The sequence below is a fragment of the Coregonus lavaretus genome, assembly GCF_964263955.1.
Source record: "Coregonus lavaretus genome assembly, chromosome: 29".
Taxonomy (NCBI): Eukaryota; Metazoa; Chordata; class Actinopteri; order Salmoniformes; family Salmonidae; genus Coregonus; species Coregonus lavaretus.
Window position 1 is genome coordinate 10,983,949 of NC_140016.1, and position 26,029 is coordinate 11,009,977.

Genomic DNA, 26,029 nt, shown 5'->3' on the forward strand with positions numbered 1-26,029 from the left:
TTCAACTTTCATTAATATACTATTTTTTTTAACAAGGTAAGACAAAAGTCTTAATTCCAAGAATGTTCAATCTTTATTTAATGCACAAGTTCTCCTAAACCTTTAGTGGTATTTTCTAGTGAACTTTTAACACAATCAAATAAATCCATTTACAAATTAATTAAATAAAAATAAATATTTATGTTGTAATATTCCTTTGAAATAGGATATAGATTGTAGGACATATTATGTATATTCTTTATACAAATAAAACAACACGCAATGCTTATAATAGCAGTAGATATTATTCCATGAGACAATCAGTACCTGTGCTTTGACAGTGAGATCTAAGCTGTTTGAACAGACTTGTGATCATTCTGTTGGGTGTGATGCACAAAGCTCCTCTCCTCCCCTAGTAACAACATACCAATATCTCCACATGCTACAATCTGCTGGGTTGGTTCAGTAGCTTCGTGAGTTACAGCATGCACAACGAGCCCAGTGGACCAGATGGACTGGCGTTGGTTATAAAACTACACTACCCGATTTAGAAGAGGTTTACTGCATAAGTATAAGGACAGATTTGATATCATGTTTTGGTTTACAGTGCACATGAAAGATTTTTAGTCCAAATGTAATTGTTAAATATATTATTATCATATTGGACATTTGCATAAATACATAACATTAAATATTTTGTTTCGTTGTAAAGCCTCTGACGAAATCCATTCATTGTTGTAGCTAACTTCTTAAGTATGGAATACCATAAACCACATGAAAAGCAAAAACTCTACACAAATAACACACATACAGATCCATATTGTTCTCAACTCATTTCACTGGCTTATCATTCCCAACAGTTAGTCAGTTTATAATGGCCATTGCACAATTGCCCATTAAAGCGCACCTCTCTTCCATCTGACAACATTAATGTCACTATTGCTCAGGCAGCAGAGTAGGCTGCCTCATCGGGGTCCTTGGCACTGTCCTCACTTGGCGGGGAGCTGAGGTCTGCTATGCCCGACTCCTGGTCATCACTGTTGGTGGAGAGGTCTGTGTCGGAGCGTTTGCGGCGCTCCCCTGGTCGGGGGAGGATCAGGAGCCTGCTCTCTGGCCCCGTCTGCTGGCAGGGTGATGAAGTGAGGAAGCCTCCCAGTCCGCTGTAGTCCCCTGGGGTGTTGGCCAAACTCAGGCAGCTGTCTGAGGGGGGAGAGGCCCACACCGCATGGCTCCTATCCAACGTGTTTGTTTTCACCTGGATGCTCTTCCCCTGCTCCTTCTCCAACATGGCTATTTTCTACAGTAGATAACACTACATAATATTAGAAAAAAAACTAAAACAAGAACAGTAACTTCAATCAAATGGCCCTGGTCAAAAGTAGTACATGAAATAGGGAATGAGGTGTGATTTGGGACACAGCCTATATCATCAGCCCTCCTGTCCTGCCTTACCTCCTCATGGGAGACAAGCTGCTCCTCCAGCTGCTGTGTCTCCTCTCTGACGGCCATCAGGTAGTCTATCACAGACTGGCGAGGATGCATGCCTCTGTCAAAACGGTTGTATAGGGCCCTCCAGAACCTACACACACACACACACACACACACACACACACACACACACACACACACACACACACACACACACATAAATTATACCTATTCACTATTCAATACAGTTGAGAGAAATAGTGGAGAAATATTACTTGTCCTTAAATATGCACAACCTACTTAAAACAGTAGGGGGCGGTAAGTGGGCGCAGAACCCCCTGAGTCTGGATGTGGTCAGGTCTGTACAGGGGGTTGATGTAGTCAGTCCTGTTCTCCCACAAGTAGGTCCACAGAGAATGGCTCTTCTCCTGAAGCCTGACAACACAAAAACACATCTCACATGTCAACCTTAGCCACAAACATCACACACGTCAACTACAGTCACAATCATCACACGTCACATACAGCTCAACACAAAACACACCACACATGTCAACCAGTGGAGGCTCCTCAGAGGAGGAAGGGGAGGACCATCCTCCTCAGTGAATTTCATAAAAATAAAAATAGTGAAACATTACAAAAGTCATCATTTTTTAGATAAAACCAAATAATTGATTAAAAAACACTGTTTCGCAAAGAAGGTCTACAGTAGCCTCAACAGCGGTCTGTAGGGTAGCACCATGGTGTGGCCGGAGGACAGCTAGTTTCCATCCTCCTCTGGGTACATTGACTTCAATACAAAACCAAGGAGGCTTGTGGTTCTCACCCCCTTCCCTAGACTTACACGGTAATTATGACATCATCTGGAGGACATCCTCCAACCTATCAGAGCTCTTGCAGCATGAACTGACATGTTGTCCACCCAATCAAAGGATCAGAGAATTAATCTAGTACTGAAAGCATAAGCTACAGCTACCTAGCACTGCAGTACATAAACTGTGGTGAGTAGTTGACTCAAAGAGAGAGAAAGACAATAGTTGAACAGTTTTGAACAAATTAATTTCTTCAAAAATGAAGGAGAAGCAAGAGAGAGAGAGAGAGAGAGAGAGAGAGAGAGAGCTACACTCTTAGCAAAAAATAGCCTAAAAGGGTTCTTCGGCTGTCCCCATAGGATAACCCTTTGAATAACCGTTTTTGGTTTCAGGTAGAACCTTTTTTGTTCCAGGTAGAACCCTTTTGGTTACAGGTAGAACCCTATTGGGTTCCAGGTAGAACCTTTTCCCCAGAGGGTTCTACATGGAACACAAAATAGTTCTACCTGTAACCAAAAATGGTTCTCCTATAGGGATAGCCGAATAACCTTTTAGTTTTAGTTTAGCTATATTTCTTATTTTTTTCACTTTCACTTACTCCGGCTCAAACAGAGAGTGATGCTATGTTACCTAGCTGGCTATGGCTATCCAACACTGGAACTCTTCCAAGTCAAGGTAAGCTTTTGGCTTTATTAATTTACTGCCACCAGGGCATGCCGGTGTAACTGCTAAACTGCTTGCTAACTGTACACTGTACTGCATGATTGTAGTGGGTTTACTAACGCGTTAGTTCTAGTAGCTATGTTGACTTGACGTTAGCTAATATGGTGACAACGGTATAGCGGTCATTCATAGGCTAGATTGTATCAACCTCATGATGGGTATAGGGAAAATTTGAGTATGATGTAGTAGCCTAAACTTATCGATGTTACATTGAGCAGGGTGAATGGAATATGAATGACAGTCATCCAATATGCTGTAATAGAGATAAGGCCATGCTCATAAAAATGGCACCGACAGCCACTGATGTCAACTACAGCTCAACACAAAACGTAACATTCCAAAATGAAAGAAAGAATGCGTGTGTCAATTCCTGCTCTCTTTTGTCAGGTCTGACCGAACCTGTTTATGTCTCTTGTATTGGCTAGTCAAATAGGCATATTTGTTTAAATCTGTGCCTCATGTTAGGTGAATTTTAACACTATGGAGATTGACACCAATTAAACTGAAATAATAAGCAAAAAAGCCTTAACATTTCAGTAAATAGTTTAGATTAGTTATGTGTGAAGTCACAATCAGTTTCAACAATTCAAGACAAGGAACGGCAAAATGACAGACTTAGGTTATTACCTAAGATCCGACTTGTCCTTCTAGTTATTACCTATGATCCGACTTGTCCTTCTGGTTATTACCTAAGCTCCGCCCTCTCCTTCTGGTTATTACCTAAGCTCCGCCCTCTCCTTCTGGTTATTACCTAAGATCCGACCTCTCCTTCTGGTTATTACCTAAGCTCCGCCCTGTCCTTCTGGTTATTACCTAAGATCCGACTTCTCCTTCTGGTTATTACCTAAGCTCCGCCCTCTCCTTCTGGTTATTACCTAAGATCCGACCTCTCCTTCTGGTTATTACCTAAGCTCCGCCATCTTCTTCTGGTTATCACCTAAGCTCTCCTTCTAGTTATTACCTAAGCTCCGCCCTCTCCTTCTGGTTATGACCTAAGATCCGACCTTTCCTTCTGGTTATCACCTAAGCTTCAACCTCTCCTTCTGGTTATTACCTAAGCTCTGCCCTCTCCTTCTGGTTATGACCTAAGCTCCTACCTCTCCTTCTGGTTATTACCTAAGCTCCGCCCTCTCCTTCTGGTTATGACCTAAGCTCCGACCTTTCCTTCTGGTTATTACCTAAGCTCCGACCTCTCCTTCTGGTTATTACCTAAGCTCTACCCTCTCCTTCTGGTTATGACCTAAGCTCCGACCTTTCCTTCTGGTTATTACCTAAGCTCCGCCCTCTCCTTCTGGTTATGACCTAAGCTCCGACCTTTCCTTCTGGTTATTACCTAAGCTCCGCCCTCTCCTTCTGGTTATTACCCAAGCTCTACCCTCTCCTTCTGGTTATTACCTAAGCTCCGTCCTCTCCTTCTGGTTATTGCCTATGAAGTTTCCGTACTGGCAGGAGTATATGTGGTTGTGGATGGTGATGAGGAACCTCTCGTTGTACTCAAAGGCACAGGGGAACTGCTCCGACAGCTGCCACACACACTCCAGGAACTGCTCTATGACCGGGGACACCTCCTTGGGGTCTCCATCCAGGTGGTTGTATCTGAGGAGACAGGGTAACATGGCATATGGAATCAGTCAGAGCCAGCGTCCCAAATGGCACCCTATTCCCTATATAGTGTACAACTTATGACTAGGGCCCATAGGGTGTCGTATGGGCATAGCAATGGACTATACGGAATAGGGTGCCATTTGGAACGATCATCATTCTGTCATTAAAGGAAATAATTATATCTGCACGAAAACACAACAGTTCACACCTGTGAGAGAACTTGTGTCCAAAGGAGACCCAGTCTCTTTCAATGAGAACCTGAATACAGGGGAATAAAACATGATTTACTTATGCATGAGGATGCCAGAAGGTGTTATTTGTATATAACTTGTGTCTAAACCTGTTTCATCACTTTCATCTTTGTTTCACCGCTTACACTTGGACAGTAAAGAGTACACATATTAGAGAGAGAGAGAGACAGTTTGTACTATGAGAGAGCTTGAACTTCCTCACCCAATGTGTGGGGTGGTTTTCTACTAAGTCTCAAGATGATTGTAAGAAGTCGGGCTTTCTGTCGCAGTAACTTTTTTCCATGGAGATGCCTTTTGGCAGAAACCCAGTCAGACAGAGCAAATCCTCATGATCAAAGAATCCAGAACCATAAGCACAGCACGGACCTACTTACATTACCGTCCAAGAGGACGTGATCAACTACAATCACACAGTAATTGAACAGCGTGTCAAAATCAATGTGCTTACATGTCAATATAAATGTGAAAACCCTAAACATAGCCAGAAACGAAAGCAAAAGGAATGTTCTTCATTTCAAATGACACTTATTGAGCGCTAGTGGGTACTAGGTAATAGAGGCTTTAAAGATGAATCACTAGAAACCTGCTGATCATGTGTTAAGAGTCTGTATGATATCATAGTTAGGGTAATTATTTATATGAATATGACATACATGAACCTATACACTATACACTAGTGAATATGCAGATACCGTGCTCAGAGAGACAGTAGGGGATGTACCATGAGTCCTTTGAGAGTCCTGTAGTAGGGGTCCAGGAGCACGGAGGCCACAGAGCACACCTGAGCAGTACGATCCCAACCGTCTGAGCAGTGGACCAAGACACTGACGCCCTCCTCTGCAACGGCCTACACATGCAAGCACGCACACAGACACGAGAGAGAGAGACTGAGAAACAATAAGTTAAGTGTAGCACTGAGACAGACAGAGGGGATTATCGTCCAGACAGACTAACCTTGGCGATGAAGATGCCAGCGTCCAGGACAGCTTTGATGTGTTTCAGCCAGCCTGAGCTCTCCAGACCCTCCAGGAACTCTGACATGGTGGGGGACCATGCCTCACTCACTGCAGGGGAAAACACACTGGGGTCAGTGGTAGACACGAATAGGGTTGCAAATTCCAGTAACTTCCCCATAATTGCCAGGTTTTCTAGAAGTCCTGGTTGGAGGATTCCTGCTTATTCCTTCATGATTCCAGGAACCGGGATTTCTGGAAAACGTCGAAATTTTGGGAAACTTCCTGGAGTTTTATAACCCTAGACATGGCCAATACCATAGATTATATGAACATTTCTTTTCTTGCTTTCCAGCAAACTATACTCTAAACTATACTGTTTTAAAGCTTCTGTTTGTTTGTTGCAATATACTTAGATATAAAACATCTGCTATTGCACAACGTATTTACTGTAAATGAAAAACGAAGAATGCATGATGAAGTACAGCATGAGAAATGTAGGCCACATTTATGTTTAGAAAATAGATCAGTTTTCTGCCCAATATGATGTTGTCACTCTTGAGTCAATATTGAGACAGGCCATTTGACACAGGACATGGCTTTAAATATTGAGACAGGCCATTTGACACAGGACATGGCTTTAAATATTGAGACAGGCCATTTGACACAGGACATGGCTTTAAATATTGAGACAGGCCATTTGACACAGGACATGGCTTTAAATATTGAGACAGGCCATTTGACACAGGACATGGCTTTAAATATTGAGACAGGCCATTTGACACAGGACATGGCTTTAAATATTGAGACAGAAGACAGGCAACTAAATACAGACCCATTTCTGCAGCATACAGCTTAATGCATTACATTACTTGTTTTCCTTGAAAACATACAGTGTATAACATTCCATTTTCAATCTGAAAGTTTAAGGTCAATATTTCCAAGTCCTTTCAGTTGTGACAAAGTGACAAAAGAACATTTCCAGAGTTTCTCCAGAGTTGGCAGCTCGGTTAATGAAGGAGAGTTGTCAAATAAACACTAATATTTTCAATTATCATTTGTAGATTTGCCAACTCCCTACAAAAACATCCATCTCTCCACACGGCTATTAAGAGTTGACAGAGGTATACAGAGGGGTGGGTTGACATATGTGTTCACGTGTGTATCTATGTGTGTGTGTGTGTGTGTGTGTGTGTTTGACCCTGAGCACTGTACTTCCAGACAACATTAGTGCACTGACTCGTGAGCCCACCTGAAGTGTGACTCTGCGCCAGGCAGCCAGGCAGCTGGAGCCAGCAGGTGAATGGGTTCAGTTAACCTTGGTTTTACAGCACAGGCTAATTTCCGGGAAACTATTGTTCTCTGAAGAATAATGAAAAAAATGGGTTGAAATGACATAGCTATCTACTGCACTGCCATGCGATCTGTTGCAGGATAAAGCCTCTCTCTGGCATTCTTCAGAACCCGTAGACTCCCTTGTGTTTCCAGGGGGCAAGGAGTTATCACAGCTAAGGCCAGATATTATTTTTCATACGCTAAATCACATCATTCTCACGCCCTCCGTCTCCCTCTTAAGGGGAAAAAGGTCCCAAATCGGCCGCTCCAGGAAACAAAAATAGTTTGCAGATGAAATCCAGATGGATTCAATGTCTTCCTGGCCCCGCAAATTACCCAAAAACGCTTCTATGGGTCTACCTAAGTCCTGATTGCAGAGCAGAGCAGTCTGCATTGCTGCATATGAAAGACACAGGGGTGGCAGGGGACCTGGTATCCTGATTCCACTTAAAGAGAATAAAGTGGGATCACATTGGAGGGAGCAAGACTAATCCAGTCTGGAACTGTATTGGGTTTAATCAAGTTGAGAGACAGTAGACAAAACAAACCTGTGGCTGTGAGTGAATATTACTTTGGCATTCTCTGAAATCAAGCTCTCAGTGATGTACTGAACAACACTGACATTGGCTTTTATGGCTCAACAAGGACTAGTGAGCCACAGAGTGATAGCTGGCTGGCTGACTGTTGAGTATTCATATGGTTGCAATGTAAGATGATCTGCTACAGGCCTCCAACACTGTGGGAGGTGACCCGATTCATACCTTCTAGCATTTTCTGGAGGCTGTTCCTCATCACGTGGATGTTCTCAATGCCTATGAACTGAAACTTGATGTTGGAGTAGTTGTCTTCATTTTCATAGCCTTTCCCTGCAGCTCGGTTTGCCATTGCATTCAGCTGGAAAGACATACAGTATAATCAAAGAGAAATCCTCAGAGAGACATGACTTTTAAAAACTAGATGGAGCAAGACTTCCACATGTTAAAGTTAGGAGGAGGGTTGCCCCTGTTTTTGTACATGTTGTGCATGTTCTGAAAAGCATGAAGCCAGGCATTTAATGTGAGCTTGCCCAGCTGACACCAGGCCCAAGATGAGCCCCTGGCCCCAGGGCCCAGCTGGCAAAATGCTGCATTGAAAAACAAAGCTCCACCTGAAGATACAGAATAGATGTTATTGACCGACTTCCATTGGCCCTGTGGCCAGGGGCTCACCTTGGGCCTGGTGTCCACCACATACATGAAGTCACTACAGGGGTTGGACCTCACGATGGCCTCCAGCATCTGCTCATCCTCTAGGCAGCGGGCACTGAAGCCAGACAGGGGCTGACTGCTACGACAGATGGCAGCCTGGGTAGGGGGTAGGAGGGAGAGACCTTACTCTAAAAACAAGACAATATACTATACAGTGGCCCTGTTGTACTATACAGTCAGAATAATGACATATTCATATTTCTAGGACAGAAACCTACATTTACCATAGTGATTATGTCTTGGCGTAATACATCAACTGCACAATTTCATAATTTTGTATGAGGCATGGGGGAGATTGTGCCAGAGACCTCTGTATGGTTCCCAGAGCGACTTGTCCCCCACAGATCATACAAACAGAGCAGCAGAGAGAACAGAGCCACATCTGAACACACTGAGCCCTGAACCCTGGGAATCTGACCTCACACATAAAACACTCTAACCCAGGCTGCAATATGAACTTCATATAGAGACTGGTCCTCACTGTCCTACTGCAATATGAACTTCATATAGAGACTGGTCCTCAGTGTCCAACTGCAATATGAACTTCATATAGAGACTGGTCCTCACTGTCGTACTGCAATATGAACTTCATATAGAGACTGGTCCTCACTGTCGTACTGCAATATGAACTTCATATAGAGACTGGTCCTCACTGTCCAACTGCAATATGAACTTCATATAGAGACTGGTCCTCACTGTCCAACTGCAATATGAACTTCATATAGAGACTGGTCCTCACTGTCCTCCTGTCATTTAGCAGACGCTCTTATCCAGAGCGACTTACAGTTAGTGAGTGCATACATTTTTCATACCTGCCCCCCATGGGAATCGAACCCACAACCCTGGCGTTGCAAGCGCCATGCTCTACCAACTGAGCTACAGGAGAGCTACTGGAGGGCTACTGCAATATGAACTTCATATAGAGACTGGTCCTCACTGTTCTACTATACATACACAGGCACACATATGTAGCAGTCATCAGTCGTGTGCAGAGATTGAAGCTGGTTGTAGGCCTAATTCACTCTGCCCTTACTCTGGTCTCTAGGGTGGGTCACACATGGGCTGCATCCCAAATAGCACCATATTGGGCCCTGGTCAAAAGTAGTGTGCTATATAGGGAATATGGTGCCATTTGGGGCACACACATGCTCTCATACCATACTTCATTTCAGTGCATTGAAAAGAAAATATAAATTAATCAGAGGGGAGCCCTGGGTTTCCTTGGGAAGTGAAGCCTGTGCCAGAAAAGCCCAGCCCTGTCTGAACTAGATACTGCTAGAAGCCTGGCCTGAACCTTATCACATCATAGATACTGCTAGGAGCCTGGCCTGAACCTTATCACATCCATATACAGTGGGGGGAAAAAGTATTTAGTCAGCCACCAATTGTGCAAGTTCTCCCACTTAAAAAGATGAGAGAGGCCTGTAATTTTCATCATAGGTACACGTCAACTATGACAGACAAATTGAGAAAAAAAAATCCAGAAAAATCACATTGTAGGATTTTTAATGAATTTATTTGCAAATTATGGTGGAAAATAAGTATTTGGTCAATAACAAAAGTTTCTCAATACTTTGTTATATACCCTTTGTTGGCAATGACACAGGTCAAACGTTTTCTGTAAGTCTTCACAAGGTTTTCACACACTGTTGCTGGTATTTTGGCCCATTCCCATTATGGTGGAAAATAAGTATTTGGTCACCTACAAACAAGCAAGATTCTGGCTCTCACAGACCTGTAACTTCTTCTTTAAGAGACTCCTCTGTCCTCCACTCGTTACCTGTATTAATGGCACCTGTTTGAACTTGTTATCAGTACAAAAGACACCTGTCCACAACCTCAAACAGTCACACTCCAAACTCCACTATGGCCAAGACCAAAGAGCTGTCAAAGGACACCAGAAACAAAATTGTAGACCTGCACCAGGCTGGGAAGACTGAATCTGCAATAGGTAAGCAGCTTGGTTTGAAGAAATCAACTGTGGGAGCAATTATTAGGAAATGGAAGACATACAAGACCACTGATAATCTCCCTCGATCTGGGGCTCCACGCAAGATCTCACCCCGTGGGGTCAAAATGATCACAAGAACGGTGAGCAAAAATCCCAGAACCACACGGGGGGACCTAGTGAATGACCTGCAGAGAGCTGGGATCAAAGTAACAAAGCCTACCATCAGTAACACACTACGCCGCCAGGGACTCAAATCCTGCAGTGCCAGACGTGTCTCCCTGCTTAAGCCAGTACATGTCCAGGCCCGTCTGAAGTTTGCTAGAGTGCATTTGGATGATCCAGAAGAGGATTGGGAGAATGTCATATGGTCAGATGAAACCAAAATAGAACTTTTTGGTAAAAACTAAACTCGTCGTGTTTGGAGGACAAAGAATGCTGAGTTGCATCCAAAGAACACCATACCTACTGTGAAGCATGGGGGTGGAAACATCATGCTTTGGGGCTGTTTTTCTGCAAAGGGACCAGGACGACTGATCCGTGTAAAGGAAAGAATGAATGGGGCCATCTATCGTGAGATTTTGAGTGAAAACCTCCTTCCATCAGCAAGGGCATTGAAGATGAAACGTGGCTGGGTCTTTCAGCATGACAATGATCCCAAACACACCGCCCGGGCAACGAAGGTGTGGCTTCGTAAGAAGCATTTCAAGGTCCTGGAGTGGCCTAGCCAGTCTCCAGATCTCAACCCCATAGAACATCTTTGGAGGGAGTTGAAAGTCTGTGTTGCCCAGCGACAGCCCCAAAACATCACTGCTCTAGAGGAGATCTGCATGGAGGAATGGGCCAAAATACCAGCAACAGTGTGTGAAAACCTTGTGAAGACTTACAGAAAACGTTTGACCTGTGTCATTGCCAACAAAGGGTATATAACAAAGTATTGAGAAACTTTTGTTATTGACCAAATACTTATCTTCCACCATAATTTGCAAATAAATTCATTAAAAATCCTACAATGTGATTTTCTGGAATTTCTTTTCCCATTTTGTCTGTCATAGTTGACGTGTACCTATGATGAAAATTACAGGCCTCTCTCATCTTTTTAAGTGGGAGAACATGCACAATTGGTGGCTGACTAAATACTTTTTTCCCCCACTGTATACTGCTAGGAGCCTGGCCTGAACCTTATCACAGTGATATATACTGCTAGGAGCCTGACCTGAACCTTATCACATCCATATATACTGCTAGGAGCCTGGCCTGAACCTTATCACAGCCATATATACTGCTAGGAGCCTGACCTGAACCTTATCACATCATAGATACTGATAGGAGCCTGACCTGAACCTTATCACAGCCATATATATTGCTAGGAGCCTGACCTGAACCTTATCACATCTTATCACGTCATAGATACTGCTAGGAGCCTGGCCTGAACCTTATCACAGTGATATATACTGCTAGGAGCCTGACCTGAACCTTATCACATCTATATATACTGCTAGGAGCCTGGCCTGAACCTTATCACAGCCATATATACTGCTAGGAGCCTGACCTGAACCTTATCACATCATAGATTCTGATAGGAGCCTGACCTGAACCTTATCACAGCCATATACACTGCTAGGAGCCTGGCCTGAACCTTATCACAGCCATATATACTGCTAGGAGCCTGACCTGAACCTTATCACATCATAGATACTGCTAGGAGCCTGACCTGAACCTTATCACAGCCATATATACTGCTACGAGCCTGGCCTGAACCTTATCACAGCCATATATACTGCTAGGAGCCTGGCCTGAACCTTATCACAGCAATATATACTGCTACGAGCCTGGCCTGAACCTTATCACAGCCATATATACTGCCAGGAGGTTGGTGGCACCTTAATTGGGGAGGACGGGCTCATGGTAATGGCTGGAGCGGAATTAGTGGAATGGTATCAAATACATCAAACATATGGTTTCCATGTTTTTGATGCCATTCCATTCGATCGTTCCAGCTATTATTATGAGCCTTCTTTCCCTCAACAGCCTCCACTGCATACTGCTAGACGCATGACCTGAAGCTTATCACAAGCAATGGGCCTGGTTAAGGAGTGGCCGATGACCTCCCTGAGGAGCAATGGGCCTGGCTAAGGAGTGGTCGATGACCTCCCTGAGGAGCAATGGGCCTGGTTAAGGAATGGTCGATGACCTCCCTGAGGAGCAATGGGCCTGGCTAAGTAAGTATTATAACAGTTCAGAGAGCAGAGCTGGACTGAGCTCCTGCTCAGTATTCAGTATGGCCAGAGGATATGCATGGTCATCCCACACTCACTCACACACTGGGACTAGCAAAGGCCTCTCTGGCCAGCAGAACAACGTCTTCAATGGAACTGAAAATGGCATTACATGACTTGGGATTACTAAGCACTTCTGTAGTTCTTCTGATGTACAAGAGTTATCAACAACATTTTTGCAGACACTCTTATCCACCTGAGCCACACTGGACTTTTCCTGGTTAAATAAAGTTCAGCAAAAATAAAATAGGAATATTCCAGCAGCACATCACAGAATTGTGTATATATATATATACTACCGTTCAAAAGTTTGGGGTCACTTAGAAATGTCCTTGTTTTCCATGAAAACATACATGAAATGAGTTTGAATAGGACATATAGCAAAATGCATAGGAAATGTAGTCATTGACAAGGTTAGAAATCATGATTTTTAATAGAAATAATAATTGTGTCCTTCAAACTTTGCTTTCGTCAAAGAATCCTCCATTTGCAGCAATTACAGCCTTGCAGACCTTTGGCATTCTAGTTGTCAATTTGTTGAGGTAATCTGAAGAGATTTCACCCCATACTTCCTGAAGCACCTCCCACAAGTTGGATTGGCTTGATGGGCACTTCTTACGTACCATACGGTCAAGCTGCTCCCACAACAGCTCAATAGGGTTGAGATCTGGTGACTGTGCTGGCCACTCCATTATAGACAGAATACCAGCTGACTGCTTCTTCCCTAAATAGTTATTGCATAGTTTGGAGCTGTGCTTTGGGTCATTGTCCTGTTGTAGGAGGAAATTGGCTCCAATCAAGCGCCGTCCACAGGGTATGGCATGGCGTTGCAAAATGGAGTGATAGCCTTCCTTCTTCAAGATCCCTTTTACCCTGTATAAATCTCCCACTTTACCACCACCAAAGCACCCCCAGACCATCACATTGCCTCTACCATGCTTGACAGATGGCATCAAGCACTCCACCAGCATATTTTCATTTGGTCTGCGTCTCACAAATGTTCTTCTTTGTGATCCGAACACCTCAAACTTCGATTTGTCTGTCCATAACACTTTTTTCCAATCTTCCTCTGTCCAGTGTCTGTGTTCTTTTGCCCATCTTAATCTTTTCTTTTTATTGGCCAGTCTGAGATATGGCTTTTTCTTTGCAACTCTGCCTAGAAGGTCAGCATCCCGGAGTCGCCTCTTCACTGTTGACGTTGAGACTGGTGTTTTGTGGGTACTATTTAATGAAGCTGCCAGTTGAGGACCTGTGAGGTGTCTGTTTCTCAAACTAGACACTCTAATGTATTTGTCCTCTTGCTCAGTTGTGCACTAGAGCCTCCCACTCCTCTTTCTATTCTGGTTAGAGCAAGTTTGCGCTGTTCTGTGAAGGGAGTAGTACACAGCGTTGTACGAGATCTTCAGCTTCTTGGCAATTTCTCGCATGGAATAGCCTTCATTTCTCAGAACAAGAATAGACTGAAGAGTTTCAGAAGAAAGTTCTTTGTTTCTGGCCATTTTGAGCCTGTAATCGAACCCACAATTGCTGATGCTCCAGATACTCAATTAGTCTCAAGAAGGCCAGTTTTATTGCTTCTTTAATTAGCACACACAGTTTTCAGCTGTGCTAACATAATTGCAAAAGGGTTTTCTAAGGATCAATTAGCCTTTTAAAATGATGAACTTGGATTAGCAAACACAACGTGCCATTGGAACACAGGACTGATGGTTGCTGATAATGGGCCTCTGTACGCCTATGTAGATATTCCATTAAAAATCAGCCGTTTCCAGCTACAATAGCCATTTACAACATTAACAATGTCTACACTGTATTTGTTATCAATTAATTTGTTATTTTAATGGACAATAAAATTGCTTTTCTTTCGAAAACAAGGACATTTCTAAGTGACCCCAAACTTTTGAATGGTAATATATATTTATACAGTGAGGGAAAAAAGTATTTGATCCCCTGCTGATTTTGTACGTTTGCCCACTGACAAAGACATGATCAGTCTATAATTTTAATGGTAGGTTTATTTGAACAGTGAGAGACAGAATAACAACAAAAACATCTAGAGAAACGCATGTCAAAAATGTTATACATTTATTTGCATTTTAATGAGGGAAATAAGTATTTGACCCCTCTGCAAAACATGACTTAGTACTTGGTGGCAAAACCCTTGTTGGCAATCACAGAGGTCAGACGTTTCTTGTAGTTGGCCACCCGGTTTGCACACATCTCAGGAGGGATTTTGTCCCACTCCTCTTTGCAGATCTTCTCCAAGTCATTAAGGTTTCGAGGCTGATGTTTGGTAACTCGAACCTTCAGCTCCCTCCACAGATGTCCTATGGGATTAAGGTCTGGAGACTGGCTAGGCCACTCCAGGACCTTAATGTGCTTCTTCTTGAGCCACTCCTTTGCTGCCTTGGCCGTGTGTTTTGGGTCATTGTCATGCTGGAATACCCATCCACGACCCATTTTCAATACCCTGGCTGAGGGAAGGAGGTTCTCACCCAAGATTTGACGGTACATGGCCCGTCCATCGTCCCTTTGATGCGGTGAAGTTGTCCTGTCCCCTTAGCAGAAAAACACCCCTAAAGCATAATGTTTCCACCTCCATGTTTGACGGTGGGGATGGTGTTCTTGGGGTCATAGGCAGCATTCCTCCTCTTCCAAACACGGCGAGTTGAGTTGATGCCAAAGAGCGCGATTTTGGTCTCATCTGACCACAACACTTTCACCCAGTTCTCCTCTGAATCATTCAGATGTTCATTGGCAAACTTCAGATGGCCCTGTATATGTGCTTTCTTGAGCAGGGGGACCTTGCGGGCGCTGCAGGATTTCAGTCCTTCACGGCGTAGTGTGTTACCAATTGTTTTCTTGGTGACTATGGTCCCAGCTGCCTTGAGATCATTGACAAGATCCTCCTGTGTAGTTCTGGGCTGATTCCTCACCGTTTTCATGATCATTGCAACTCCACGAGGTGAGATCTTGCAAGAAGCCCCAGGCCGAGGGAGATTGACAGTTCTTTTGTGTTTCTTCCATTTGCGAATAATCGCACCAACTGTTGTCACCTTCTCACCAAGCTGCTTGGCGATGGTCTTGTAGCCCATTCCAGCCTTGTGTAGGTCTACAATCTTGTCCCTGACATCTTGGAGAGCTCTTTGGTCTTGGCCATGGTGGAGAGTTTGGAATCTGATTGATTGATTGCTTCTGTGGACAGGTGTCTTTTATACAGGTAACAAGCTGAGATTAGGAGCACTCCCTTTAAGAGTGTGCTCCTAATCTCAGCTCATTACCTGTATAAAAGATACCTGGGAGCCAGAAATCTTTCTGATTGAGAGGGGGTCAAATACTTATTTCCCTCATTAAAATGCAAATCAATTTATAACATTTTTGACATGCGTTTTTCTGGATTTTTTTGTTGTTATTCTGTCTCTCACTGTTCAAATAAACCTACCATTAAAATTATAGACTGATAATTTCTTTGTCAGTGGGCAAACGTACAAAATCAGCAGGGGATCAAATACTTTTTTCCCTCACTGTATATATATATATATATATATATATATATATATAGAGAGAGAGAGAGAGAGAGAGAGAGAGAGAGAGAGAGAGAGAGAGAGAGAGAGAGAGAGAGAGAGAGAGAGAGAGAGAGTGAGAGTATGAGAGAGAGTGTGAGAGTATGAGAGAGAGAGTGAGAGATAGAGAGAGCGAGAATGAGGTAGAAACATGTATTAAAATATGTGGGGGCTGTTGTTTTGAGAGAGCTGTCAAGACTCACATGGTTTTCTTTGCAGTAGTATGACAACGTGGGAAATCGACCTCGGCTTCGGAATTTGGAACTCCCAACGATGACTGGGTGGGTGGCTGATTTTGGCACATACAGGTCAGCAGGATAAGTGTCACTCAACTGTTGGAAAATGACAATAAATTCACCATTCATGCAGTGATACTGTTTGCACATAGTATTTTGACTATCTAGGTCAGAGATAGGCAACTTTGATGGGGATGGAGGCCACAAAACATCTGAACTCATCATGAGGGGCCGCAGTGGCTTGTGGGTCTGCGTACCCACATCCATACCCACACATGCAGTCAGAGCCGGCCCTAGCCTTTTGGGGGCCCTAAGTGAAATTTTGTTGGACAACAATTGGATGACATAGTACACAATTGGATGACGTAGTACACAAAAAACAGGGACCAGTTTTGGCTCGTGAGCACCATTTTGAAAACTACTGGCTGAAATTATGCAAAAGTTTGAGAGTGCATTTAATATGATATCTGAGTGAGAGTGACTTACAAAATCAACGTGGGCTACCCGGTCCGTAATTCGACCATGATTACTACAAGTTTCGATAGCTGGCTAAACTAACTTACCAATCTAACAAATGCTAACTGACATTAGCTAATTGAGTGACTGTCAGTGACTGACATAAGAAGATAAAAACTACTGATGCACAACCAAATGTTGAAATTTCACCTTGTGTATTCTACTATTCTAACTCTCAACAGTATATTGAGACCCCAACTGAGTTCCTAAAAAAATTGCCAAGTGGTCTCCTTGTAGGGTAATATGTCCATCTTGCGTACAGACCTTGTAGTCGCGGTTAACTGGGGATAGATTCCAGAGGTGGTTGGGAACGCCCATTCTACTGTACTCAGCCTTGAGGTTGAGAAAGTCCCAGGCCTGTCCTCTCGCCTCATTGTCACTATTAGCATGAAAGGAGAAGCAGTACAGCTCCGCATATCGCTCTGCAAGACAAAACACAACAGGAATAACAACACTGACTTAGCTAGGTTCTTTCAGGTAACATTTTAACCATTTAGCAGACGCTCTTATCCAGAGCGACTTACAGTAGTGAGTGCATACATTTTCATACTAGTCCCCCGTGGGAATCGAACCCACAACTCTGGCGTTGCAACCGCCATGCTCTACCAACTGAGCTACATGAGAGGAGGGGTATGATCAGCAGTTGATTGATTTGAAAAGATCATGTAGCACTCACGTTTACATAACGTCGTATAATACAACACAACAAGATATCGTTGTGCAACACAACAAGATATCGTTATGGAACAAAACAAGACATCGTTATGGAACAAGATATCGTTATGGAACAAAACAAGATATCGTTATGGAACAAAACAAGATAACCTTATGGAACACAAGAAGATATCGTTATGGAAGAAAACAAGACATCGTTATGGAACAAGATATCGTTATGGAACAAAATAAGATAACCTTATGGAACACAACAAGATATCATTATGGAACAAAACAAGATATCATTATGGAACAAAACAAGATATCATTATGGAACAAAACAAGATATTGTTATGGAACAAAACAAGATATCATTATGGAACAAAACAAGATAACCTTATGGAACACAACAACATATCATTATGGAACACAACAAGATATCATTATGGAACAAAACAAGATAGCGTTATGGTTATTTCCATGTCAGCGTGCACCTGGTCTGGAGAGGCGCAGCAGGGAGATGTGCACGTCATGGCAGTCCCTCTCCTGGGGGATGATAAACTGTAGGGCCTGGTAGTTCTTACAGTGGATGAGCAGAGGACTTCCTGTGGTGGTTGTAGCTTGTTTCTCCACACTGCACACTAAACTGTGCAGAACCTAGAGGGGTGAAGACAGCAGAGAACACAAGGCTCAGTAACCCCTTTCATCTTATGAAGGCACAATATAGCCCAATATTGGACTAAAGGAGCCTAACGTTATTCCTTATAGTCCAAGGACCTTAGATGTTCTGTTTAAAGGGTGAAGTGGCTCTGGAAGCCAAAACAACCAAATACTCCATCTAATTGTGAATCGATTCTCAATTGTGATACGGTTCTAGAAACATAAAGCCCTCTACTTTCATATCACATCTAAATAAGTATACAGTTACTGTACACTGTTTTAACCGGCTTTATCACAGTTGCAGCCGACAGTATTTTTCAGTGACAACACGTTTCTGGTGTCCGTCTTCCGTTCACACACAGGTGTTCGGAGACACAGATAGCTAATTAGCACAGGTAGTCCACTCTGTCTTCTGTCTGTTTTCTGTAAACAAGCGCTGTAAGGGACAGATCACAATTTACTGGAGGGGAGGGGTGGTCCAAAATAGGGGAGGGTTGTCAAACTTTTTGTTTTGTTTTGGGGAGGGTTGTGTGGTTTTTTATTGGGCACAGGGGAGGGTTGTGTGGTTTTCCCTGGTTTACATTCGCTCTGTTACAGATTTTACTATATAATTTCTTCCATCCTAGCCACATTTCCTCATCTGCTTGCATGCTCCTCCCCTATATCAAGGTGTTTTGAAACTTCCCTTATGCACTACGCTTTTCCGTGCGCTAACTATACCACACAGGTCAATATACTGTAGTCTACCAGTATAACGGTCTATCCTGCCCTCTATCCACCATTCATAGTGACAATAGTGGTAGGTGAATTGTTTGTCCAGATCTGCAATAGGCTAACTAGCAATCATACCACAGATAAAAACATTCAAACCTGCATTCATTTTCAATATGAATCCACAAATAGGAATAACTGATATGCAGCGGAGAGGCCAGGTGCGTCATTGTGCATGAAAGAACAGTGAAGACATCAGACACATAGCTAAAAAAATTTATTTTGTTTAGGGACAATATAATTATCCTACCTAGACTAGCCTACAACACCACAATGCAATGAATAATTGCATTATTGTGTTCAAGTGAGTACAACATTCTAGCCAACTCTAGGCTGCAGTGAAAATGTCATTTGAATAACTGCGCAACAGCCCTGTGATTTGAATGTTTCATTCCATTTGGATCAGTTGTGGGTCTACTCTCGACTGTTTATAAGGTCTAGAAAGGCACAGTAGCAGGCCAGTCCGGCTGAATTTTGACTTCTGATACTGAGATGTGCTGTCTGGTGTGGATCATCATTCTCCCAAGTCGTCCTATAATAATGTGGCCACATGTGTTACCGACATACTGTATGCTCCCCTCAAAATGGCTTGACATTAACCAGGTTTCCATCCAACCTTTTTAAAGTAGCCTACATGTCTGATAAAAAAATTTTCACCACATCATGGGAAAGCATGCAGTTTATTAAGCTACAGATGAAATAAGTTATGATGAACTTCACAGGGTGGTGAAAGTGCACAGTCATGAGGTTGATGCTCCTTTCAATAAATATCAAGGTTCTTATTCTGGTGACATGATGATTGATGCTTGGCTGCCATTTGACAAATAATACCACACTTTTGTCCTTAATAATCTCATCATGTAGTAGGCTATACCTCCACTGTATCTGCAACCTGTTGGCTAGAGTGCCTGTGCCAATACCAGAATGGGAACATTTGCTATACCTACGCAACATTTTTTTGTGACAAAACCATCAGTACGCCTAGAGTTGAAAATGTGATGGAAACCCATTTAACTTGTATTTTTTATTGGGTACATGGGAATTTAATGCAGGCTAATGTGCAACTCCCTATTCAGGTAGGATGCAATTTTGGAACGTACATTTATTTATAATCATTTGTTTTAACATTATTATTATTATTGTATATCATTGTTATTACTGTAAGCCTATTTATTAATCGAAACCAGTTCTTTAAATATGCAAAATCAGTTTTGTTTAATTCTGCTGTGACAAATTAAATTCGATCTGTCTTTTTAATCGTGTGCTCCGTATTTAGTTTAAGATAGATTATAAGTAGGTCTGTTGTCAAATAAATAACATTAGCCTATTTCTTTCATTTGTTGGGTATGATAGGCACTTGCCATTGTTGATAATTGCTGCAATATAGCCTGTTCAAAACTTTTGTGAAGGTTTAAACCAGTTCGCAAGTGTTTTGTTTCATTCTGTTGAGCCATTTTCTTTGGACAAATTAAATTCCAACTGTAATGCTGTGTTTGCCGCAATATAACAGCCTGCTCATATTTTTCCTTTCATTTCCTTTTGATATTACCCTAATAAAGTTTAGAAACTTTTGTGAAGGTTTGGTGTGTTGTGGATATTATTAAGCTTTAGCTTCTGCAAGCATATGATATAAAGGCAGTGTGCACCAGCGCTCCAACTGATTCTGACAGTTGAACTTGAGGTGAGGAAGAATGTTTCAGGCCTACCAGAGTTACTCCTATAATGTAACAATATAATGCTTATTTATATACAAAATATTCAGCTACATTTTTTAAAACGAATTAGCCTCCTTCTGTACATCTATATCTGTGTAGCAGACGCAGTAGCCATCTGACATAAAGAAATGCATGTCGGTGTCGTAGCTGGCATATCTTATCTCCCTCTCTATCTCTCTGGCCTAAGCTTCTCTTCCACACCGATCTCGACAAACCATTTCTGTATGGACCTCGCTTTGTGAATGGGGGCATTGTGTGTTTTGGGTCATTGTCCTGTTGAAAAACAAATGATAGTCCCACTAAGCGCAAACCAGATGGGATGGCGTATCGCTGCAGAATGCTGTGGTAGCCATGCTGGTTAAGTGTGCCTTGAATTCTAAATATATCACAGACAGTGTCACCAGCAAAGCACCCCCACACCATAACAGCTCCTCCTCCATGCTTCACGGTGGGAACCACACATGCGGAGATCGTCCGTTCACCTACTCTGCGTCTCACAAAGACACGGCGGTTGGAACAAAAAATCTCAAATTTGGACTCAGACCAAAGAACAGATTTCCACCGGTCTAATGTCCATTGCTCATGTTTCTTGGCCCAAGCAAATGTCTTCTTCTTAATGGTGTCCTTTAGTAGTGGTTTCTTTGCAGCAATTCGACCATGAAGGCCTGATTCACGCAGTCTCCTCTGAACAGTTGATGTTGAGATGTGTCTGTTACTTGAACTCTGTGAAGCATTTATTTGGGCTGCAATCTGAGGTCCAGTTAACTCTAATGAACTTATCATCCGCAGCAGAAGTAACTCTGGGTCTTCCTTTCCTGTGGCGGTCCTCATGAGAGCCAGTTTCATCATAGCGTTTGATGGTTTTTGAACAGCACTTGAAGAAACTTTCAAAGTTCTTGAAATGTTCTGTATTGACTGACCTTCATGTCTTAAAGTAATGATGGACTTGGTCTTTGACCAAATAGGGCTATCTTCTGTATACCACCCCTACATTGTCACAACACAACTGATTGGCTCAAACGCATTAAGAAGGAAATAAATTCCACAAATTAACTTTTAACAAGGCACACCTGTTAATTGAAATGCATTCCAGGTGACTACCTCATGAATCTGGTTGAGAGAATGCCAAGAGTGTTCAAAGCTGTCATCAAGGCAAAGGTTGGCTACTTTGAAGAATCTCAAATATAAAATATATTTTGATTTGTTTATCACTTTTTGGGTTACTCCATGATTCCATATGTGTTATTTCATATTTTTGATTTATTCACTATTATTCTACAAGTCTATAGCCATATGCATGCAATGCCTTGATGCATTTAGTGATCAAATCTACAATAGCTGAACCATGAGGTGGACAATTATTGATTTAGGAACGTAGCCTAAATACCAATTTAAAAAATGAAAGTCGAATCCGAATGCATATGAATGTCCAGTAAATTTCTCAAACGTCTGGTAAATTAAAATCTTCCTGGTCAGGTTGCACTTCGCAATGTTTTCTAAAGGAAACACTGAAATGGGCATGTGTCTATGCAGATTTTAGAATACATTTGAGAAAATATGTTACAATTGGATGGAAACCTAGCTATTGACACTCTAAAGACCCTGGCAAGTGTGTAGTCCAGTGTCACTTTATGCCTGCACATCATGGTTCACCAGCAGCCTCTAACATCTACAGAATAAGATACAGACTAGGGTTTAATCTTTTCCTGGTATTTTACAAATGTTCTATCCTGAGAATAATCCCCTTTCTCCCGGGTAACGCAGTATTTTCCGCCCAAATCGGAAGTGTCATTCTAAAGCATATAAAGCATTTTCATATGTCTGGATTTGATTAGAGCTTTGATCGACATGAAAAGTCACACTAAATACATTTTATGAGCCCTACATTAAAGATATTTTATGAGCCCAAGCACAAAAAAGCACAAATGATTGTGCTGTTATCCAATATATAGCCTATGATATAGGCTACCGCACATTACGCACGACAGAAAAACATAAAAGCCCATAGATGTGGCTATGTTAACAAATAAGGTGACCACCTAAAGCCAGATGGAGATGTGTAAATTAGACGTGCATTCAGTCCTTACATTACTGCAGCATAGGCTGCACAATGGAAATAAGTCCCTGACTTTATTGCGCAATCCCGGTCACTTGTAACATTATTTGTGTATATATATATATATATATAGAGAGAGATTTCTTTTACTGACAAATAAAATAAATAAATCCAAACTGTGCAGAGGCAATTTGGTGAATGGAAAGAGACATCTGTTACAAAACACCAACAAGTTTAATGACATTGAGAGATTGTCAAACCAAGCCTTCGATACTGGGTAGGCCTACAAGGTAGAGAGGGATGTGTTTTCTGTTTGTCCAGATTAAGTCTATTTATTGTTGTGTTGAAAACGCAAAACATGTCGGTATGTTTTTTTTATTGGTTGTGTGGTGCATTGGCACAGAACTCTGTTGGTGGAGAATTTGTTGCATATATTTATTATAAATTATAAATATGGCATCAAAGTGTTGAAAATCTAATTTCTCCCTACTGATCATTGTCTGCAACCGGCTCTGATCGTGAAGTAATGAAACAGGTGGTCGGCGAACCCTCAAACTTATGGCCCGTAGCTCTGCGTGGCATCGACTGTGCCACAAAAGCAAAGTAGATATCCATATTTATAAATACATGGTTGCTACAGTTATTGTTATTTGTGGTCGTAAAACATTATTTTGCGTTCATTCTATGAGGGGGGAGGGTGCTCAATTTATTTTACAGTACAAGGTGAGGGTCATGTGAAAATATGTTTTATGTTGGGGAGGGGGGTGCTTTTTCTTTATGACCCCCCCCCCCCCCTCCAGTAAAATCCCTAACATGGAAATATGGCGGTGTGAACCCTAAACCTAACCCTATTAATGTGTAGGAAATTAACCTTTTGTTTTTTGAAAATTATTTCTCACCGTTATGAAAGATTCGCTCATTGTTTCCAAAACCGAGCGATGCGCGTTAACGTTCAGTGCCGGCGTGGGGGCTCTTAACAAAACTCCCCCGGTCAGAAGCTACTATGCTCAATAGCAGCTAAAGTTAGTTAGCGTCTATGAATGTGGTAGCCACAATAGTGCTGCCAATGTGATACTATTGTATTGGCCAAACCAAAATGATGCAGGACCGGGACTTCAACATTTCATCATGTATTGTTGCGGAAGGTTACATCAGAAATCGTATCAGACTGGAGCTGCCTACCCATGTTTCTGTTCGTATCTCAGTCTCATTCTCCACAAAGATGGTGTGAGTGGCTGTCAGGTACAAAGTGCCCACCGAGGCTCTTCTTGTGGAGATTCTGTCAATCAGTCTGACTTTCTCAACCTTGGGACAGGACAGATGGATAAAAATAAACACACTATGGAGAAATGGAACATGCATAACATAGGCCTATCTCTTTAATATTTAATATTTAATCATTTTAATAGGACTACAATGAGTCTTGTTTTGAACACTATAAAGAAATCAAGCATATGTGGTTTGCCGACATAGGCGACGACAGTTGAGTTTCTCATGGTCAATAAAATATCAGATTACATGCAATATTAAATTGTTATTACACACTGATAAAATATTGGCCAGTCAGCAGAGTAGGGAACACTGTGGGGTGAACGGCAGCTACAGCATACGTGGCCACATTTGACAGTCCTCTTCCCCTTATTATAACAAATCATGTCGTTTATAGTGGTTCCAGTCTTACTGATATATAATGTAAAACAATATGTATTTCTAACAGTTACTATGGGCTAAGAGGCAAATACAATGTGTAAATCTGAAAAAGCGAGGCCGGGTGCAATAAATTGACAATTGCATTATTCATTCGTGCAGAATACGGGTTACCTTAGGCAGTCGGATGTGCTCCATCACTGTGGAACGTAACAGCCAAGATGACTGCAATTCACTGAATAGGCGATAATATTACACTACACTAAATTGGCGGATTAGTATTATTTCCTGTCGCATTTAACGCATTTAATACTCAGCTATACTCAGCCATGGTCTTCTTCCTCCAGCGGTGCAGCCTATGAATATGGCTCTGCATGGTCCTAAAGCCCCTTCCACACTTTATGGCAACAAAAAGTTCCAATGAATAGAAATAAGGCTATAATCACAATCCATTTCGGAATACATTGTAGGGTATTGTAATGTTAATGTCAACCTGTTGTTAGGTATGCCCAGGGTTAAAGGGGCAATTTGCTGTTATTACATCCATTTTTGGACATAAATTAATTATATGTACCCATTGTTTCTTGAAGAATATAACTTATAAATGCCTCATGAGCTTAGTTAAACTGTCGTACCCCATCAGAACCCACAATATAAGTTTGTGTTACTCCAATGTTTGTAAACAAAGTAAATGTAAAGAAAAACTATATACCCTCAAAACATGGTTAAAACTATAATTGTGATATGGATGGTCAGTCCTTGCATCCATAGCTGTCTATACATTTGAGAGTGATTACATTTCTCCAGCCCCATCCGTCAGCTTTTTACCTCAACAGGGGTGCTTTGTTATTGTTTCAATTACTGATTGCCGCATTAAATGCACATGTATTTTTTGTTCACCTGACTGTCCACTGACTTTTACATACCTGTCTGTCGCTGGTAACTGAGCTCTCACAATAATAAATGATGCCCTGTGCCCTCCCCTCCTGGCTCCTGCATATGTCAATATTCAGAAAATGTATTCTAAAAACCCACCTTTTCTTCTTTGGGGGACGTCAGAGCAGCGCGTGGTTGGGGGTGTGCTACATTCTCCAATAAGAGCTGCTGTCCGGATTGGACATTTATGTCCAGGCTGGAACCGCTAAAAGTAAGTGTCTGGCTGCGCACTAACGTCTAACTTTTAACTAAACTAACATCTAACACTAACATCTAACTTTAAACTAAAATATGTAAATGGCAGGAACACTATTGCAAGTTATTTCAAAGCTATATGGAGAGTTTAAGAGTATTTTATCAGGAGCTGGCATCTTGAAGCTTTGGATAGTTTGGATAATTTCTTGAATAATGAATTATGTGGTTCCACATCTCATGTGTATTTAAACTACAGGACATTAATTTAGTAGGCTATATTTAATTACTCAGAATGTTGCTTAAAAATACACATTACACAGTTGTAGGCTAATAACTGCTGTAACTGCCTTTATGCACGCTTGTATGGTAGAAATGTGGTGGTGATATACAGTTATCTATTCTAAAATGTGTAGCCTATGTGACTTTAGTCCTTGTTGTACCATCATATATTATAGACTAACGCATTAAGCCTATGGTTACAGAACTGTTTGATAGTGTATGGACATAATACCTCGCAGTT

The 26,029-nt window shown here is 42.0% G+C and overlaps 1 protein-coding gene across 2 annotated transcripts; it reads right to left on the reverse strand.

Moving 5' to 3' along the window:
• mtmr7a (myotubularin related protein 7a) lies at window positions 1–24,724 on the reverse strand. 2 transcript variants are annotated; one of them, XM_084147172.1, is made up of 14 exons: window positions 24,553–24,724; window positions 23,914–24,036; window positions 18,024–18,186; window positions 17,140–17,297; window positions 16,327–16,455; window positions 8,295–8,429; window positions 7,848–7,980; window positions 5,753–5,862; window positions 5,520–5,645; window positions 4,756–4,805; window positions 4,338–4,538; window positions 1,708–1,842; window positions 1,432–1,558; window positions 1–1,276 (listed from the first exon to the last, which is right to left on the reverse strand). In XM_084147172.1, the coding sequence occupies exons 1-14, from the start codon at window positions 24,574–24,576 to the stop codon at window positions 923–925; spliced, it is 1,968 nt and encodes a 655-aa protein (XP_084003298.1). In that variant the 5' UTR covers window positions 24,577–24,724; the 3' UTR covers window positions 1–922. The 2 variants fall into 2 exon arrangements, with proteins under 2 accessions (XP_084003298.1, XP_084003299.1); XM_084147173.1 differs by having other exon boundaries at window positions 1,209–1,291.
• Between the last annotated feature and the right edge of the window lie 1,305 nt (window positions 24,725–26,029).